This window comes from Sturnira hondurensis, unplaced genomic scaffold, assembly GCF_014824575.4.
Source record: "Sturnira hondurensis isolate 20B ecotype Veracruz unplaced genomic scaffold, ASM1482457v3 Scaffold0000880, whole genome shotgun sequence".
In the NCBI taxonomy this organism is placed as follows: domain Eukaryota; kingdom Metazoa; phylum Chordata; class Mammalia; order Chiroptera; family Phyllostomidae; genus Sturnira; species Sturnira hondurensis.
In genome coordinates, this window is record NW_028073511.1 from 13893441 (window position 1) to 13914400 (window position 20960).

Genomic DNA, 20960 nt, shown 5'->3' on the forward strand with positions numbered 1-20960 from the left:
AGGTCTTTGAACAAGAGTAGAGAAGACTTAGAGGGGGCGGTGGGAAGGGACAGGAGGTGGAGCTCTGGTGAGGTATGCTCTCCACCAGGGGTTGGGGACCCCTGCATTACAGCTTTCCTTTAGTGCTTAGTGTTTTAAACTGAATATTCCCTCTAGGCTGTTTTAATCCACAAATGCACAGTAAGTACATAAGTCACTCTACCACACAGTTCTATATTGGAAAAATAAAAAGATAAAAAATGACAATGGCAAAGAATTGTCATTGCAAAAAGTGAAAAAATTAAAGAGAAAACAAGGGGAAAGTAGATCCAAAGTACCTGTTTAATTATAGTGAGAAGTTAGGCTTTGTGCAAAATTGTTAAAAGCCTGGACCTGGGCCCTGCATCCTGAATTATCGTCAGTTGGGAAGCTATTGTCAGTTGGGAAGCTCTTTTCCATTTTATGGACCTGCTAAGTTTCTTCTCAGCAATGTACAACTAGAGGCCAAATATGCATTAACTGGCAACTTCCATGGAAAAGCAGAGTTTCACTTGACCGTTTTAACAATGCATAGCCAATCCAAATGAAACCCTGCGGTTCTTCCCCGGATCACCACCCTCCTTCCGTATTCTGCCCACCTCAGAAATCACTGAGTAGGAAAAGGATCCAGAAAGATTATTCACATCATGGGGTAAATCCAGACTGTAGTTAAAAGGATCAGGTGAACATTCATATGGAAACACAGGATGAGGCAGGGAAATGTGCACCCAGCTCGGAATCACACACTCCATCACTGGCTGTGTGACCTTGTGTAGTCACTCAATTCTCAGTTTTTCATCTATAAAGACCAAAACAGGGATAATAATAATTTTGCCATCACAGACTATTGCAAGGATAAACAGATTTTTGTACACACAGTAACACTAGATGTATTGTGTGTCATACAGATATGCACACACACACATATATAGGTTACATATTTACACATATGGATGCACATTGTAATTTTAATGTGTAGAATCCTGCTGTCTCCTTCAGCAGCCTAATCCAAAGACAACTGCACCTTGTAATTGGAAGTTTTCTTTACATCTTATTGAAATCCTTTATTCTAGAAATTGAGTTAACTCAGTGGAGTAGAAATAAGAAGGTAGCTTCATACAAGTCCCTGGTGGGCAGTGCGTGAAGAAAGAGCACTTGGTCTTCCACAAGTCTTCCAGCATGCAGTTCTCCCTGTCCTCTCTGGTCCTTCTCACCATTCGTGGAGCATCTCAAGTGTCCTGTCCGGTGAACACACAAACCCTGACCCCTGAGAGGTGAGTTAGTATCACTTAAGTACTTCATCAGAGAGTACTGACGACAGTAGGGCACTTTTACAAATTCCGTAATTCAGAGGAATAAATCTGTAATGATAGAATTTAACACGACAAAATAAATTGTGTTTAGTAAGCTCACCTTTCTGTCATGTCTTTCTGTCTCTCCTCTTTTCAATGTTATATTTTGCCTATTTGAACTTCCAATTTTAAGCACAGTTAAATTTTTCAGTGTCCAGTCATTTTCATAGCATCTAGCTAAGATATTGTGTTAAGGAAGTTATTTGATTGACTTCACTCTTCCTCCAAAAACCCCAGAAGGCCGAGGATTGCCTTACTGTCTTCTGTGTGATGGAGGTTGTAGAAATCACAAGAAGAGGGAACGTGGAACTTTTCTTCTCATCTGGGATGTACCTCAGCCCAGGAGAATCATCGGGTTGGAACAGGGCGTGGCAGTCATACATGCACTTCACCCCAATTTTTTAAAAAATATTTATTCATTGTTTTTAAAGAGAGGGGAAGGGAAGGAGAAAAAGAGGAGAGAAACATTGATGTGTGAGAGCTATATCAATCAGTTGTTCTTACAACCCCCCAACTGGGGACCTGGCCTACAACCTGGGCATGTGCCCTGACTGGGAATCAAACTGGTGACCTTTTGGTTTGCAGACAGGTGCTCAATCCACTGAGCCACACCGGCCAGGGCAACACACCCAAGTTTTTTGAAAAACCACCCCCAGTTTGTATGTCCTATTGTCATTATAATATCTCAAACCTACTAGTTAGTGGAAGTTCATCTGATCAACCTTTATTTAAATCCATTTGCAAGTAGACACACTATTTTCATTTGTTTCTGATTTCTTGTTAGTTCAGAATTTGTTACAATATGTGTAAAACAGGGCTTGTCATCAGTGTCGTTAACACTTTTGGCCAGAGAATTCTTTGTTGTGGGTTCTGACCTGTGCATTCTGGGATTTAAACAGCATCCTTAGCCTTTGTCTGCTAGATGCTGTGGCACTGTACCGTAGGACAAAAAATTGTCTCCAGACATTGCTAAACTTTTCCTGGGAGGCAAAGTCACCCCTGCTGAAAAGCACTGGTCCAAAGAAACACACCAGTAGCAACATTTGTGTCAATATGTCACTTTTAATGTGAAGTTCCTTGACAAGGAGGGATATTTGAAAGTGTTTGTCAATTTAGAGAAGGTACATTAGTTAAAACGAGATGTTATGATCAGTAAATAGCACCAGACAGTGATAGATTGCCGTATTTACCAGTGTGCCATAAACAAATAAGTCAGTGCACCCCTGGCAATTCCTCCACATACGGAATTTACACTCTCACCTCAGGATGAGCACTACTGTGTAGATATCAGAGAAAACACACCCACGGGTACCAGTTCCTCTAGGCATCCTTTAATGGCTGCTTCTGGGTTACAGGGAGGGTGTTAGTTCTTCGGCACTTCAGGCTTGTTAGGTAGTGGGGTGCGCGGAGGGGTGGGCCCTGGTCAATATCTCATGAAGTTGGAATTTCAACTAGCTTTGCTCTAAAGTTGTAAGGAATTGGGTAAGAGAGTTTGAAGATGGATAGAAACCAAGAGACAAGTGAAGGAACAGGATAAATAGTCACAGACCAAAAATCATAGGTGGAAGAATTGCCTGAAACCAGGAGGACACCTCATCTTCTGGGCATGGAAGGAAGATGGAAGGCAGGCTGCAAATGTAGATAGGTTTGTGGATTTGATGACAGGAAGGTGTGGGGATTAACATTTGCTTCTTTGTGTTCTTGGTGACCTCTGAGAGAAGGTCATCCCTAGAAAATGATGATTTTAGTAAGTTAGGAAAGCAAAGTTTGTACTAGTAAGTAAAATCGGAGACAAGTTACAAAATATATAAGCAACACTTAAGAGCTTAGCTGAGATAAAAATCCAAAAATGTGTGGTTGCACCAGTACTATGGGCTGATGGATCACCTCCAACAGTACTCAGCAGATTTGGTACAGGGGCCAAAAATGCAAATTGTAAATTCATTCATTGCTTGAATAAATATTAATTGAAGGACAAATATGTGTTAGGCACTGAGTGCTATAGGAAATCACACAAATTACCAATAGACAAAATTCTATGATTTTGGAGGTTTTACATTTTGAGGAAAAAATAAGAAAATAAAATCAATGAATAAAATTATTACATATTAGTCATAAGCACAGAGAATGTGGGCAGGGAGTGTTGGTGCTGGGGAGGGGTGTCATTTTAGATAGGGAATGTAGGCATGGCCTCTCTGAGAAGGTGTAGATTAAAACAGTGGTCCCCAACCTTTTTGGCACCACAGATCAGTTTCATGGGAGGGGGGCAGGAGGTGGAGCGCAGGTGAGCCTCACTCCCCTGCTGTTAATGGGTTGTGACAGGAGGCAGAGTTCAGGCGAGTTTTGCTTGTGGCCCAGTTCCTTATGGGCTGTGGGACATGTATCAGTTGGTGGCCTGGGGGTTGGGGACCCCTGGTATAAAAGAATACTTGAAAGAGTGAGATAGCGAGTCATGGAAATATCTGGGATGTGTGCGCCAGGCAGAGGGCACAGCAAGTGTATAGGTACGAAGGCAGGCGGGAGCCTGGCATGTTGAGAAGCAGCAAGGAAGCTAGTGGCAATATGAGCAAGGTGTAAAGTGGTTTAAATTGAGGTCGGGGAAGTAACAATGTTGGAGGTCCACCTTGTATAAGGTCTTGTGAGTTACGGCTTCTAGGATAATTCAGGCTAGGAGTTTTGAGGAAAGATAAGGTGTGAGGAGTAGGGAGGAAACAAAATGAGAATGTTTGTGAAAAAATCTTACAAATAACCACTGAGAAGAAAAGAAAATGAGTCCCAAAATAAGCCAATTAGGAGCCTTATCAAGAAGGGGAAGAAAATCCAGAATGAATGAAAACAGCAGGCAAACGAGGAAAGAATTCCTAGAGGGAGAGTATACTTACTAAAGAGTGTACTTAATAAATAACCAACTTATTTTGCATGTGGGATGTGCTATACTTTCTATTTGTATTATTTCAGTTAAACTTTCCATTCACTTGACATGGTAATAAATATTATTATCCAAATTTTGTAGATGAGGAAACTGAGGTCTACAGTTACTGGGCCACTGTCCCAAAGCCATGCTACTGGTCAGTAGTAAAACTAGAATTTGAACTCAGGCTAAGTGCTACATGAGATCTATCCTGCACGATAAAGGTGGACACAGGTCTGTGGGAAGTGGATGTTAGGAGGTCACTGGGGAACGCATGTGAGAATGGAGAATGCACTTTCCAATTAGCTGAGTGACTCAGTGCATGACAAGGAAGTGGAGGCAGCAGGTTTAGGATTGGAGAGATGGGGGGTTATGGAGAGCGATACCAAGGTGATGTAAAATTAAACAAAAAAAGAAAAAGGAAGGTGCCAGAAAAAAGTGCAACAATGAAGATACAATTGTGAATCCAATAGTTTATGGAGCAAAGTCAACGAATAAGTTTGAAGGGTTGGAATTATGAATTAACCCTGAAGGGGAAAACCCTGGTTTTATAGGAAAATAAGTGAGGACCAGAGAAGCAAGCTGTCAACCCCAGGTTTTAAAGTCAATTCAATAGTAGCTTGGGGACAAGAGTCTGGGTGTTCTGGTTGTCGAGACAAGCTCTTTCCAGTAGGCCATCCCCCCCCTCTCGCTGAATCATCATCTGTTGGTTACTAATCCCCAACCCAAAGGGAGTTATTGTAGTTAATGAATAAATACAGCGTAGCAAAACCCAGTGCAAATGCACAGCTCTACAGAAGCACTAAGGACATCTTGACCTTTGAGTTTCCTTCACAATTCCCTCCCCCTGAAGTTCTTCAGTGCAGAGTATGCACTTTCCCTACCTATACACTGCCTTCCAGTTACTGCAGGTTCCTCTGTGGATGCCAAGCAGTGACTCAGGTGGAGAGAACTATCATCCTCAGGGAATTTCTGGCTGAATTAGGTTCCACTAAGCCTTGAAATCAAAATGCTTCCTATTAGGTAAACAGAGTGCAGATGGGAAATCAAACCAGCGTGTGACTGGGCATGATTTACAGCAACTATTATTGATATGACAGATCCTAGCAGGCAGCCTCATGAGAGCCTGCATTTCAGTTGCAATGCAAGTAGGTGAAATGAATAATTGTGTTTCTGACTTTCGAATTTCCTGTACCTTGTCAGTGGTTATCGCAGCCATAATTTTGGCCATGTATATTCTAGACAGGGGTTTTATTAAAAATCTAGGTTTTGGGGGAGATAAGCAATATTCGATGTATCATCTATGTATCATTTATTTTATGGTGATGAACATTTTTTACATAATATGATATATTATAAAACTGTACTTGAATAAGAATTAAATAAAAAAATAAAAAAAGAAATATTATAAATTGCTAACTTCAGAGGAATTACAACAGTCTGCTTCTAACACTTACATTATCTTGGGCAAACATTTAAATCTTGATTAATGTTTAACAACATGAAGTATACTCAGTTCAAGTAAAGGACCAGTATCAGGATTCCAGTGGAGTTGTCTTGGTGATTAGAATTCAGGCTCCAGAGAGAAACCCCAAGGAATTTTATATTGGATATAAGAGAGAGTGGAAGCTGTACGTGACCTGTAGAGAATGTGGACTGGATATAAAATCTTCATCTTCTCTTATCTGATTACAGAAATTTGGATGGAGAAACAGTATGCATCTCAAAGAGAAGTAGCCCCCGGAGCTGATTTCACTAGCAATCACAGCATTTTGGAAGGTACTCGATTCAAAAGAGCCATTTTCAAAGGGCAATACTGTAGAAGTTTTGGGTGCTGTGAAGACAGAGATGATGGCTGTGTCACTCATTTCTATGAGGTGAATGCCCTGTGTTACTGTGATAAATTCTGCGAAAGGGAGAATTCTGATTGCTGTCCTGATTACCAGTCATTTTGCCGTGAAGAGAAAGAATGGCCTCCTTACACGGAGCCTTGGTATCCAGAAGGTAGGCTTTGGGAATGTGTTTCAGCGTTATGTTGTGCTAGTTCATACGAAGATCTGACAGAGTTTCTCTTTTCCTCCTTCCTGCCTCCTCCCATCCTCCCCCGCTTCCATCCTTCTTTAAGAAAAAATGAATACTGGGATCACCAGAGTGAATGTCTTTGGGTTGTTAGAGTGTTTTGCCTCAGATGAAGGTATGTGAATCATAATAACACTGTCAGGAAACTTCTGGTGTGACAGCCGTGAATGCTGCTGTGAATCCTCTTTTGAAATACATCAATTTATATAAAAGGTACTGGAAACTTTTTTCTTTCATTGTAAAAATGTATTGACGACAGTGCTCTCACGCGTTCTTGAGTGTAACCTCTTAGGGAATCTCATGAAAGTCACACAATCATCTGCAGCTTCATGCAATATTTTCCTTCCTATCTTATGGGATTAACGGACCTCCTAGCATTAGAATCTACAGTTTTGCAATGCCGCTAAAAGCAGTACAGACGCCAAGTAAAGTAGTAAAGTCAGCCACCCACCCTGCCTAATACCAAATAGATTCTTCATTTGTATTTTTCTTTTGCTTTGTTTTGCCAATCTGGGATTTTTAAACAATTAAAAAGAAAGAAGGCCTTCATATAAAGTAATTGTGAAAGCCTAAGATTGAGTAGATAAATACAAATAAGTCATAAAGAGAATGATGATATTTATTATATTGCAATAATTATAAGAGAATGACTATAGATTTTTAATTATCAACATATTCAAGTTTTGCAACAAGCACTAAACTTTGTTGTTACAGTTATATGAGGCCTCATTTCTCTGTCACCCATCAGATCAAATCCCCTGAGCAGAAATGTAGTTTAATTAGAGCTTTGTCATACCACAGTAAATGGGTATACTGATTAGAAATTGCAGTTAGGACAAAATTTAGTGTAAACTAGAATTTGGTATTCTTCCAAATCAAGATCTTGTTTCAAAATCTAGATGGTGTTGCCTTCATTCTCAATGTCATCTAATTTCTAAAAATTGAGGAAACACTTCTTAAAACACATAATGTTAAAATTTCCACAGAATTATCATTTATCTCAAGCCTTTGATGTTATCGATAAACAGCTCAGCGAACATTTATTTAACCCTAAAAATTCGCAGATACTCTACTAGGAATGAGAGGTTTAGATGCACTTAAAAAATTATTCATTGAGCCCTGGCTGATGTGGCTCAGTGGGTTGAGCACTGGCCCGAGAACCAAGGGGTCACGGGTTCAATTCCCAGTCAGGGCACATGCCTTGGTTGAGGTCCAGGCCCCCAGTAGGGGGTGTGTGAGAGCCAACCATACATTGATGTTTCTCTCCCTCTCTTCCTCCCTACCTTCCCCTCTGTCTAAAAACATATAAATAAAATCTTTAAAAAATATTCATTGAACGTCTCCACTATGCCAGGTATAATGGTTAGTTCTGAGTCAACCATGGGTAAGAAACAAGGGTAAGTAACAAGGCAAGATCTTATTTTCATTGAAGTAATAGTCAAGGTGGGGGATGTGTGTGTCAGATATTTAACAAATTCACTGTACAACTTCAAAAAGGGATAACTTCTCTAAAGGAAGCACTTAAGGTGCTGTGAGAAAGTATATCAGAATATAACATTAATGTATAAATAATATATACATTAATACCAACAGGTCTGTTTTGATCATTTTGGTAATATTCTTTTACTAATAAATATTACATCGAATGCTTTTTTAAAGTATTGAATAAATGAGTAACTTCAAATATAAAATAGAGTACAAAATAAAATATACATTTAGCCTATGGGGGGGGGCAGCAAACGAGGACATTTAAACTGGGACTCCAGGAGTGAGGAGAAGGGATCTGATCTGAAGGTCCAAGGGCTGTTTCAGAGCTGAGCCTGAGGAGCCTGGTCCAGGAGCTGAAAGGAAACCACCCTTTCTGGATAGTAATGAATGTTGGAGAGCTGCGGGTACCATGAGATACGGTTTGAGAGGTGAATAGAGGTCAGGTTATGACAGGATTTATAGGCCATATTAAGAATTTGAGAATTCTGTTATGAGAGTCCATGGAAAGATGTTAAGTAGGAAAAGGTTTGGCTTCATGAGTGTTAAGTCTAAATATTATGTATAAGCTGCCATGCTTTGCATGTGTTAAAATGTATTTGAGCTTTTTTTTTTTGAGACATAAAGCCTCTTTAAAAAGTAATTACTACTTTTCAATGTCGATTTTTGCTTGAGGGCTAGAATTTTGCTAAGACTTTAATTCAGGATCATATTTTAGGCAGAAGTTATGTTGTAGTTTTTATTCAATTCATTATGAAGCAATTAGTCATTTTTTAAAAGATTTTATTTATTTATTTATCTTTAGAGGGGAAGGAGAGAGGGAGAGAAACATCAATGTATGGTTGCCTTTCGTGCGTCCCCTGCAGGGAGTTGGCCTGCAGGGAACCGGCCTGCAACCCAGGCATGTGCCCTGACTGGGAATCGAACCGCAAGCCTCTGGTTCGCAGGCCCGCACGCAATCCACTGAGCTACACCAGCCAGGGCTGCAATTAGTCATTTTTTATTCAGTAGCAAAAAGTTCACATTAGACTAGAATTGTTCTCATGAAGATAATTTTTTGTTTTATCTTGCTTACAGAATAGCTGATTGAAAGAAAATACTCCTACACAATATTGAAAAATTTTGCAAAATTAGCTAACATAAAAACAATGGTATATTACTTACATTTTTTGCATGTCTACAGCCAGTTTCCTCTGAGATGTGTTGTTAATTTGCTGATCTATTAAATAATATTTTCAGATGTCTTATACATGATATTGCCTAGTTCTTCATACTGCAACTATCTTAGGAGCTCCTTTAAACCACTGAATGAAAACTACGTACATTGTTTTGAGAATTAAAAACATCACATCTGTTTTGTATAAATTGGAAGTAGAGCACATTGCCAAATATCTTCCTTTTGCTTTCCCCCTCATCTCTGATGGTAACTTCCAGTAAGCAGAGGATTTCAAATGTCAAATACAGAAAACAAGTGATAGAGTTTGAAACAGAACCAGAGTGGATTTCCCAGGCAGAATCTTTTGGTGTAGCAGATCTTAAGAGTCTAGTATACCATCTGTTGTGAATAGACTGAAGCTAATTTGGTAATGCACAACTCACGTTCACACTGGTAAAAAATATATATATATAAGCCACTGACACATTTGAATTGTATAGGGGTTATTTACTCCCTTACAACCTTTTTAACCGCATTATAATGAAAATAAGTCACACTCAAACTCTGCCATAAATACTGATAGTTACAAAAACATATATTGGTAAGGAGACATTAACATTCATACATCCTCTGTAAGCTTCATACATCTACTTTACATGGAAAATGTATTGGAGGGACATGTGATAATATTACAGAGGTAGGACTTTTTATCGTCACAGTGGGTGTCAGGGAATGAGAAATCCTCCTACCAGTGGCTGAGCACAGGACCTTTCAGAAACCAATTGTAGGGCACCAGGTATAAGAGTAACAGCTTTGATATAAGAGTAGAATGTAACTTAAACTATTTTATCTAATCTGTACTAATTGAATACTATTAATTTACCCAATAAGAGCTGATTATTTACATCCATTATGCTGATTAAAAAGCCACTAGTTTTAGCAATGGAAGCCCATTTCGGACACGCATTATACTCACACTCTAGCATTCATCAAAAGATGGATAATAGAGGTGCTTATAGCAACTGCCCTGGAATCTGACCTTTCTGAGTGATCACTGCTGAGATGTAGGAATCCTGATTAAAGCAAGTAACTGCCTTCCCTAAAGTGAAGTTTAGACCAGCACAGATGTTATAACACATTATGCTAAAGTATTTAAAAATAAATTACAAGCATCTTATCTTTTCTCACATCAGTAGACCAACTGTTTCACTCTCCAAATATTTTGTAGTAGTGGTTGTTGAAGTTGCAAAACTCCATTACTTTCAGTAGTCGTTACCTTGTTTTGTTGTTATTGTTGAGATGCTATACATGTAACCATCAATTAATTCACTCTGAGGTGCTTCATAACTATTTCACTGCGAATATAAAGCCACCAGGAATTGTCTTATCTCTCTGTCATTGTAATTCTTCACCTACTTCCATCTGGGTTACTGCTTACCTCGAGTCAATTCCTCCTCTTGACCTTTGAATTCCAAACTCTAGTGTTTTCAAGGTCTTTACCCTTACAATGATCTCTTTCCCTTCTCCCCCCTCCTTTCGCTCCTCTGTATCTCTCCTTCCTGTCCTCTTTCTCCTAAAGCATCATTTGTTCCCCGTCCTTCCTGATCAACTATTAATTTACAAAATAGGTATTTGTAGCTCCCAACGTTGAAAAAGCTCCCTTGATTCTAGGTCCTGAACAGTTACTATCCCATTTCTTTCTTTCCTTTAATGGCAAAATAGCTGAAACATTTTGCTTCCTGACTACTAAGTCTCTTACCAACGTATCCTACAAGATGTCATTTCCTGCTATTCAACGAAATCTCTCTCAGTGGGGTTATTAACCAACTTCCCATTACTAAATGCAATATTCAGATGACTGGTCTCTCTCTCTTTTTTTCTTTTGCCTCCCTGCGCTACTCTCCATGGTTGATGACTTATGCTTGTATGAAATGCTTTGTTCTCTTGCTTTCCAAGATTCTGTCCTCTCCTGAATTTGCTACTTCCTCTCAGGCCATTCCTTGCCCGTTTCCTCTTCTGAATGTCTGCTGGCTAGAGTGTTTTCAACTTGGTTCTGGATCTCCTTCTCTTAGCTATATACAATCTTTCAAATGGACTCTTATTTCATCTTAAGGCTTTAAAAATATGCATATTGCTGTCTCTCAAACTCATGCTTCAGTCTTGACTTAACACTGGATTTTTATCCTCCAATAGCATTTCTAACCTAAAATAGGCAAAGCAGAACTCTTGATTTCTTGTCACAAGCTTGTTCCTATATCAGTAACAGAGTCACCATCCTTGTATTGCTAAAGTAAAACTTGTAGTGAGACATCCTTGATACCTCTATTTTTTTCATTTCCCAAACTAAATCCTTGTCCCATTCATTGCTTTACCTCCCAGTTATGCCCAGTTACTTCAGTCCATCCTACTTTTGTGCAAATCCTTCAGGGTATGGGAACCCCACCCCAGCCAGCACAATAGGAGCAATGTGAGCAGCGGCATTTTGGGTAAGGCCTTAGAAGTCACTGTAAAATATTTGGTTTTAGTCTAGATTTGATGGAGTCCAGGTCAGGGAAGGGACAGTCTTTTTCCCTTAGGACTTATGATTTCTGTTCCCTTTATCTATGTAACTGCTATGATGCACAAGCAAAATCCATGGGGGATAATTAAAAATCAACTTTGACTTTACCACTACTATCCCCTTAAACTAATCGGAGAAGTACTTCCCTTGACTGTGAACTAACATGGGTCATTACATGAATTTTCTGTTGCTCACAGACAATAAAAAGTTTTAAGTTCTCTTTAAGTTACAAACATAGAGTACATTCACTAATTAAAAGTGTTATCCTGGGTAGTAATTATAACTTTGAACTAGATTGGAAGTTGAATCTTTCCTCTCCTCTTTGCCATGTCATGAAATTGGTGGTCCAAGAGAGAAGTGGTTTCCTCCCCTTTTTTCATGATTATGAAATGTCAAAAATCCATAGGAAAGAGGTGAATAGATGCAACTACATAGAGATTTTAGATCCATTCATTAAGAAAAATATTGAGCTATGAAAACATAATATGTGCTGAAGAAGCCTAGTTGTGAAAAATTTCCTATAAAACAATTTTTTGAAAAATTGAAGGATAGGTAATTACATAAGTGGCTTTTGTGATATTGTGGCTGGTAGTTACCACCTCCCTTAGAACATTTTCTAACTGTGTAGATTTCCCCCTAAGACTGAATGACTAAAAAGTTAGAATTCATTTTGTTTAATTAAGGTTCATTGATGTGATCTATCAATTACATCTTTCTGTCAAAAAGGTTTTTACTTGACAAAGTAGTGGGTTTTGCTACTTTGCTAATTGAGCATGATTTTTAAATTTGTATAAATTATTTTCTCAAAAAGGACTTAATACATAACCAGGGTACTATTTTCACAGTATCTTACTGATAGTTTTTATATGGTGATAATTCACCATGGTTAGGGTTAGGGTTAGGGTTAGGGTTAATAGTTGAAAAAATTAGATTTGGAACACAAATAGAAGCAATATTACTGATCACATGAATTTTCTCCTGATCCAAATCCTGAAGAAAAATAGAATTCAATGAAATGGTTTCATATTTTGTGCCGTCATATGCAATTAATCATGTTCACTTATGACACTTGATTAGTTTTTTATAAATGAGAAATGATGTAAGTTTATTTAAACTTTGACTGCGTAACTATTAAAACAGAGTTATTTTTTTGAGTGTGGTTAGTGGTAATTTCTTAGTAATCTAGTTTTCATGCTTCACAAATCCTCTCTGTTGGAATCTAATACAGAATTTTTTGGATAAAAGCTCATTAAATAAGCCCAGAAGAATTTGATATATAAACTTGGACACAAACCAGATGTAAACTTCCATCAAATTGGCATCACATATTTTTGCACAATTGGAAAACTAACACAATTTTAGATTACTTGTTATGTTAATGAACTTTATTGCTCAGTTTAGAATTTTCATTTGTTTACATGTTATATTGGCAGGTTGCCTCAGAGAGGGTCAACATTATGAAGAAGGATCAGCAATTAAAGAAAACTGTAACTCCTGGTAATACATTTTTTAAATTTTGTATTCATTTATTTTAAATTATATTTTATTGATTATGCTGTTACAGTTGTCTTGACTTTTACCCCTTAGTCTCCCTCCACCCAGCACCCCCCACTCCTTCAGGCAATCCCCCCACCCTTGCTCATGTTCATGGGTCATGCATATAAGTTCTTTGGCTACTCCTTTGCCTATACTGTACTTTACATCCCCATGGCTATTCTGTAACTACTGATTTGTAATTCTTAATCCCCTCACCTCTCACTCACTCTCCCACACTCACCCTCCCATTTCTTTATTTTTAAATTTTGGCATTTTAATTATGATGTGTCTTGGGGTGTGCCTCTTTGTGTCCATCTTATTTGGGCCTCTCTGTGCTTTCTAGAGTTGCATGTCTATTTCCTTCACCACTACCCTCCCATGAAAATTTCCTCTCATTATTTTTTCAAACAGGCTGCTTATACTATCCTCATTATTTTGGATTCTCTTTTCTCCTTCTTATTCTGATTGGTTGCTTTTTGCTTCGTTATGTTCCAAATCATTGATTTGATTCTCAGCTTCATCTTGTTTACTGTTGTTTCCCAGTAGATTGTTTGTTATTTCAATTAGTGTATCCTTTGTTTCTGACTGGATCTATTTATGCTGTTAAAGTCCTCATTGAGTTCCTTGAGCATCCTTATAACCAGTTTTCAACTCTGCATCTGATAGATTGCTTATATCTATTTTGTTTAGCTCTTTTTCTGGAGTTTTAACCTGTCCTCTCATTTGGGCCATGTTTCTTTGTCTCCTCATTTAGGAGACAGCCTTCCAGTGATTGTTTATATGTTTTAGGTAGAGGTGATTTGACTCTGGGTGTTTTGGTAGTGTTGCCTGATATAGTAGGGTCCTATAGGGTCCAATGGCACAATCTCCCCTACCATCTAAGGTGGGTACTTCTAAGCTGGGTGTGCCCTTTGTGTGGGCTGAATACACCCTTCTTTTATAGTTGAAACTTGATTGCTGTTAGTAGATCAATGAGAGGGATTTACCCAGGCCAGTTAGATGCAAGAATTGGCTGTGACCACTTACAACCAACCTCTGCCTTCCATGGAGGGCCAGCTGTGCAGGGGCAGGGTGGTGGTGCTCAGACATGGTCTGTAGCTGTCCACTTGGTGCAATTGCTCTGGGACTTCCCTGGCGGTGCAGGACAAGGTCAGCCCCCACCAGTGTTTTGCCTGGTGTGTCAACCCTGGGGTCCACCCTGCCTGAGCTATAAAGCAATCTGAGATGGCTGCTACTTGGCCTGGGCTTGGGGATTTCCAGGAGAAGCCAAACTGTGGAACTAAGCTGCTAGTTCCTGTTCTGGGCCTCACTGAGGCCAGCTGCTACTTGTTAGAGAGGATTTAGGAAGTTGTAAAGCACCAGCCAAAACCATTCATATGAACGAGCAGCTTCAGTGGGCCCGCAAGTTGGGAGGGGCAGAGTCTCTGGGGACCTATCACTAAGGCAGGTCGAACAGTGTTAGCAAGGTTGATGGAATCTTAGATACAGCACTAGTCTGACAGCTCTGAGAGGAGAGGACCCAGAAAAGGGACAATGGCCTCTTCTCACCCAGATGCCAGACACTTTGGCCTCTTCCAGTATGCCACTGGTGCCCCTCAAGCTGCCACCCCTGTGCCAGAGTGCAGAGGGAGTGAGTCTGAGTAGGTGAGTCTGTGGCATGTGGGTTCTTTAAGAGGAAATGCTTGGAGCTCCCGAAGTTTCTTCCATTGACTCAGTCCCCGCTGGTTTTTGCAGCCAGAACTTGTGGGGACTTATCTTCCTGGCACTTCCTGGGCTGGGGGCCTGGTGTGGGGCTGGGACTCCTGGGTCTTGAGGTATCCTTCCTGAATTTGTATCTACCACATGTAAATGTGGGAGCAGCCCATTCTGTGTCTTCATCCCTCCTACCAGCATGGATGGACATGGTTTCTTTAATTCCATAGTTGTCAGACTTCCATTCAACTCTGTTTCTGTCAGTTCTGAGCAATGGTTGTTCTATGTCTCAGTTGTAGTTTTGTTTTGGTTGTGCGAAGAGTTGAGCCATGTCTGCCTACACCGCCAACTTGATGGTAATGAATTTAAGTGGTACTGAACAGAATCCTACAGTTCTTATGTGTTTTCCTCAAATAAAAGAAACATCTGTGCAACAAAGCATATATTTAAATAGAGACAGAATCATAAGTCATAATATATCATATGCCTATAGTTCAATAAGCATGTTTAATTTTAATGAATGTTAAAAGGCTAATCATATATATATATATATATATATATATATATATATACACATATATATGTGATTGATTTTAGAGAGAGAGGAGAGAGAAAGATGAGAGAGAAACATTGTTTCCTGTACACACTCCAACCCAGGCCTACAACCTTTGGGTGTACAGGACGATGCTCCAACTGACTCAGCCACCCAGCCAGGGCTCATGAATATATTTTTTATTGCTTGAATTTGATATTCATGAGACAGCAGGCCTGCACTAAATATACTTCTTAATTATAAACATTCTGATATACTATGAACACAGTAATTATATATAAAAACAGCCTACCTTAACAGGATTATCCTGTGGAAAGTTTCCAATCATGAATACATCGAATCTACTGTTTAAATCGATATGTGTTTTTACACTTCAGTGAATGTGTGGTCATTTTATATATTAATTACGTGGAGTGCAAGGTAAGAGCCTATTGAGCGGGAGCTAATGCATGTGCTATACTTTTATTTTTTTGGCAGAAATGAAATAAGCATATGGCTAACATGCATCCAATTACATTTTATGCCTTAGCAATGGTCTCTAGTTACTAATTTTTTAAATGTACTCCATTAAGGCCAGGCCACTTTTGTAATTTTTTATATTTTTTCTAGCACATGTTCAGGACAGCAATGGAAATGTTCTCAGCATGTATGTCTTGTTGAACCAGAATTAATTGAACGTGTCAATAATGGAGATTATGGGTGAGTGAAATCTTGCTTTACAAGCTTTTTGGCACTCCCAGGTGCTCCTCAGATTTCAAACAATGTATTTTCTATAATTTACTTCTAAAAATAGTCATTATTTGAAAAGAAAGAGTGAGAAAAAATAGGAAGGTAGATAGAAAGGCATGTACATACAGTTGGGATGCACAGAGGTGAACAGTGAGTAATTAAAATGCACAAAGGAGAAGCATAGAGCATGGCCTTCAATTGTCTAGAAAGGAGCAGTGTTGCGGTGTGAGCAAGGAGTGTATGGAGGGTTTTAGTTTGGGTAAATGTTCAGGCAAAATCAGAAGGTAGGCATAATTGATTTATTCCTGCCACTCACGTGTTCAGCTCTCCTGGGTACAGTCTAGCCTATGGGGGCAGTATTATGTCTTGATGTTGCCCCAAATAACCAACCCATCTAGACAATTTCATTCACTGAGAGGCTGATATCTAGTCAATTTCACTCACAATGGAGTCAAAACATTTCTTGAACAATTTTCCTTTGCTAATAAACTAAAGATAGGACACTTAAACATAGGAAATAACTATTTGATGCTGTTTGAAAGATTAAGAAATTAGGTAGCTTCTCCACTTACAAAGAAAAAATTAAGATGTAGGTCCTAACACTGGTGTTTTTTAGTGCATTGAAAGAAAGAGCAATAGGCTGGTTGGTATCTGTCTCAGAATTTCTCCACTGCCATTGATCAAAACTCTATATACCCCAATAACATTTTACACATTTTGGGATAAGATTTCATATAACACAACTTATTGTAAAGCAACCATAAAAGTGAAGTGACCCTGAAATACACTTTTTTCAATTTTTATTCATTGATTTTTAGAGAGAGAGAAGCATCAATTTGTTGTTCTACTTGCTTATGCATTCATTAATTGCTTCTCATGTGTGCCCTGACTGGGAGAATGCTCTAACTGAGTCACTCAGCTGGGATCAAAATGTATTTTTAAAAATTAGAAACATCATTCTCTTCTACACATAAAATATATGTTTCCCAGTACAACAAAGCCATTATTTCAATGTACCCAAAATACTTTCTTGGGAGACACAAAATATGAAAAGTCACATTTGCTGACATTAATAATCTTCAACCATTCTGAATTCCTCTGTGTATGTGTGTGTGTATACATGTGTTTAATCAATACTTTAGGTGATAATATATTTCTAGGGGAGGCTCATTATAGTTTTCTGTGGCTAAGTGATACTAAGATTATTAAAAGAACATAAGAGTATGTGTCATCCTGAGACATGATCTGAATCAGTTTTCTTTAAGCATGTACTTCCAAGAAGCCATAATAAGTATCCTACCTTTCAACAGACTCAAGAAGAACCACAGTCTAAAGCAACGTGGAAAGAAAGTACGTGTAATAGTACAAAAGCTGTTGGGAATGCTGCCTTCTTTGGAAGGAAGAATTTTCTTTGCATCATTTGTTTATTGACAGAGTACTCTAGGACTATTTCAGTGGCCTGGACTTTGCCTTTTAGTAGCAAACTTACACGACTTTAAAAGAATAAAAAGTGAAGTGTAATTGGAGCCAAAGGGTGTATACATGGACCTAAGGAAAGAAAGTTAAGCAAAAGACACAAGGCATCAAGGAAAGGAGCGAAACTCAGATAAATTATGGGGGGAAAAGGGAACGAAGTGCTTCAATTTAAAAGAAAGTTCTAATTCTCAGATATTTTCTGTTCCTTATGTTCAAATTGTTTTCATGTGTGAAACAGAATTATATACCACTCATTACTGATTAAATGCTTTAAAAAACAGCCTACATATTTAGGTACAACCTTTGATTTTTTAAAAATTTATTTATTTTATCTCAGGAGTCTATTAGGTCCTGGTCATTATTCATTCTACATAACCTGCTTCAGTCCTTATTCCCTATATTATTTCCTATATTAATCCCTATATTATTTTCCCTATATTGCTTCCTATATTATTTTTAATGCAATCAATTAGTAATAACAAAAATGTCTTTCTTTTGTGACACTACTAAGGATACAAATAAATAATTTTTATCTTAAAGGAATTAACAACACATCATACTTTATAGAAGGACTTCTAATGATAAGGCAGCATATATTGAATAAGAGCCAAATTAGTGGCTCAAGTAATAGTCAACATGTTGGTGGGACAAAAAGATATAGATAACTGTTCCAGTTGTCTGACACTGCAACAACCAACCAAACAAACAAGCAAATAAAAAATACTCCAGAAGTAAGCAGCTTAAAACCACAAGCTTTTCATTTGCTCACATCAGCAATTTGGGTGGACTCAGCTGAGGCTCTTTGCTGATCCCTCCTGGGGTCACTCATGTATCTCCAGACATCTGGAACCTTGCCTGGGCCAAGTTGTCCAAGATGGCCTCACCCTCACGTCTGGTGGTTGGTGGTGATTGTTGGTGGGCCCACGTGTCCGCAGTAGGCTGGCCTTATTTCTTCACATGGCAGCCTTCTAATGAGATATGAGTGGAGGCTGCAAAGGGCCTCTCTTGAGGCCTAAGCTTGAAATTTGCCAAGAATCAATTCTGCTTTTTACTAGACAAAAAAGTCACTGGATCAGTTCACAATCGAAGGTTAGGGAAATAGGTTCCACCTGTTGATGCAAAGGGCTGCAGACATTTTGTGGCAATGTTAAATTATTACATATCTAAACTTGGTTTTTCTCATGAACCCAACATCTAGTCTGTTGGATAAATTGGCCTGGATTTTTTTCACTGGTTTTTCAAAATCAGCACACCCCAAACTGAAAGGATTACCCTCTGATCTCTCCTTGTATCCCCCTCCACCTTGTCAACCAATTCAGAAAATCGGAAGTTAGTTTGATTCTTCTTTCATCCTCACTCTCAGTCACTAAGTTCTTGTAATTCTCAAGTTTCTTTCAAATATTTGTCTGTTCCTTTGCTATACTCTAGTGCATTTCTTTATGAAACCTAGTTTGAAATAACCTGACACATCTCTGTTTCTAGGCTGACCAAACTCCAACCAATCCTTTATACTTTCATGGTTGTCCTTCTTAAACAAATGTTTGTCACTCACGATCTTAAAATTCCTCAATGGCACTCCATTGCTTATCAAATAGAATTATAGTCCTTAGTGCCAATAATCGTCTGTCTCAAATGCTTCTTTACTGACTCAACTTTTCTACTTTTTCTAAACTCTGTCTCCCTAGTCCCTCTCAGAGTTAAGCATTTAATTTATCTGTTGTTCCCTAAATGTTCTACCAATTTCAAACCTGCATGCTTTGCTCCAGAGTTGCCTTTATTTAGAATAAATGCTCTCTTCTTTCACATCTGGCCACCAAACTTGTTTTCATCCTTCCAGACTGAGCACTAAAGTCACTTTCTGTGAAAAACTGTACCGACTCCCTCAGGCAGAGTTATGTTCTGAATACTCTACTCTGATCTGACTTTCACCTATTGCTAGGAAATGACACATACTAAAGTCATTTTTGTTTTTGCTGTCTTTTTAGGCATGAGCTCCTTAAGGGTAAATAAATTTATTTACTTCAGTGTTCCCAGTGTTTATGAGAGAATCTGATAAATAAATTAAGGATGCTCAGTAAATGCTGAATTGGATTAGAAGGAAAGGTTAAGTCTAGGTCAAAAGAGGATGGTGTAGAGTAATAGTGTCTTTTATACTTTTTCTGAGCATTAGTCACATTAAAACATACATTTAACTTTGTGACCTTGTGCATACACACATACACACATGTGAACACACTTCGACAGACACAACCTTTTCAGGTTATTTATAAACAGTGCCTACCTTCACTGTGTGCAGTACACTCAAATATTTACTATTATTTTTCTTATATTCTATTTTATTTTTTAAAAATATTGACCCCTGATCACTATAATTAGTGATTAATTAAATGATCAACAAATCTGAATGTTTAGAAATTACTAGTATAGGGCACCAAAAACATACTTTACTGATATTATGATTTTTGCCCAGGGCTGGTCATGTTAGTCTTTTAAATAATGCTATAAAACCTAATATAGTTAGAGGTTTTCTTATTGAAATTGCCTGGGTGACAGAGATTGCGCTTTAAAATTGTGGCTTGAAGTTGCTTAAGATTTTATGAACTAACAGATCTTTAAAAAAGGCATTAACTTTTTAGCAAAAGCGTATTATTGAAAATTGAGTTTCGTCTTCAATCAGTGGTACTAACCTACCACATTATAAACAATTTGGTAATAAATACAACAAAATAAAGTTTAGATTTAGATTCTGAAAATATATTGTCCTCTATTTGTAGTTAATCCAACCAAGCAATGATTAAATTACTTTCATCTTTCTCATTTTTCACCTCTCAATATTAAGGAAGTTTCATCGCCTTCAAATTTCAGTATTAGAATTTGAAAATAAACCTCATTTTTCTATGTAAGGGAACATAATATGTCTCTAGAAAAATATGCACATTTTTTATCTATTTTCACACCAATTGAATTTATGTTGTGAATTTTATTTACTAATAACTAGTGTTATTGAGCACTTAACACAAATTAATTCAATATGACAGGCTATTTCAATATTTAAGTAAAATACTTCAATAAAATTAAATAATATAATCTTTTAAAAAATACCTATTTCTCAATTTTTATGAATACTTCTTTTTATGTGGTCAAGTTCTTTTCAAATCTAAATTATAATAAAACAGATGATCTTATTTAATCTATATGTATGTTTCTATACATTCAAGCTTCTGTCTAAAATGCATTTAATAGTAATAGTGTCCTGTTCATTTAAATAGGACATTTAGAGAAAACTGCATACTAAATCACTTTACAGTTTGTAAAGACTTTATATTTTTAAATTTAGTGTGTATTGGCATAGTCTGTTTCCTCATGTGAGTCATGAAAGTAATTGAAATAGACTTCATCAAGGAAGGGCGTCT

The 20960-nt window shown here is 37.9% G+C and overlaps 1 protein-coding gene across 2 annotated transcripts in view; it reads left to right on the forward strand.

Moving 5' to 3' along the window:
- Positions 1 to 5828: 5828 nt before the first annotated feature.
- The window catches only part of TINAG (tubulointerstitial nephritis antigen), an 82462-nt gene continuing 67330 nt past the window's right edge, over positions 5829 to 20960 (forward strand). The window contains exons 1-3 of one of the 2 annotated variants that reach the window (XM_037055089.1): positions 5829 to 6285; positions 12995 to 13058; positions 15952 to 16041. In XM_037055089.1, the coding sequence (XP_036910984.1) occupies positions 5931 to 6285; positions 12995 to 13058; positions 15952 to 16041 (509 nt within the window). In that variant the 5' untranslated portion in view covers positions 5829 to 5930. The remainder of the gene's footprint in view (positions 6286 to 12994; positions 13059 to 15951; positions 16042 to 20960) is intronic. The other variant, XM_037055093.1, reaches the window with a different exon arrangement.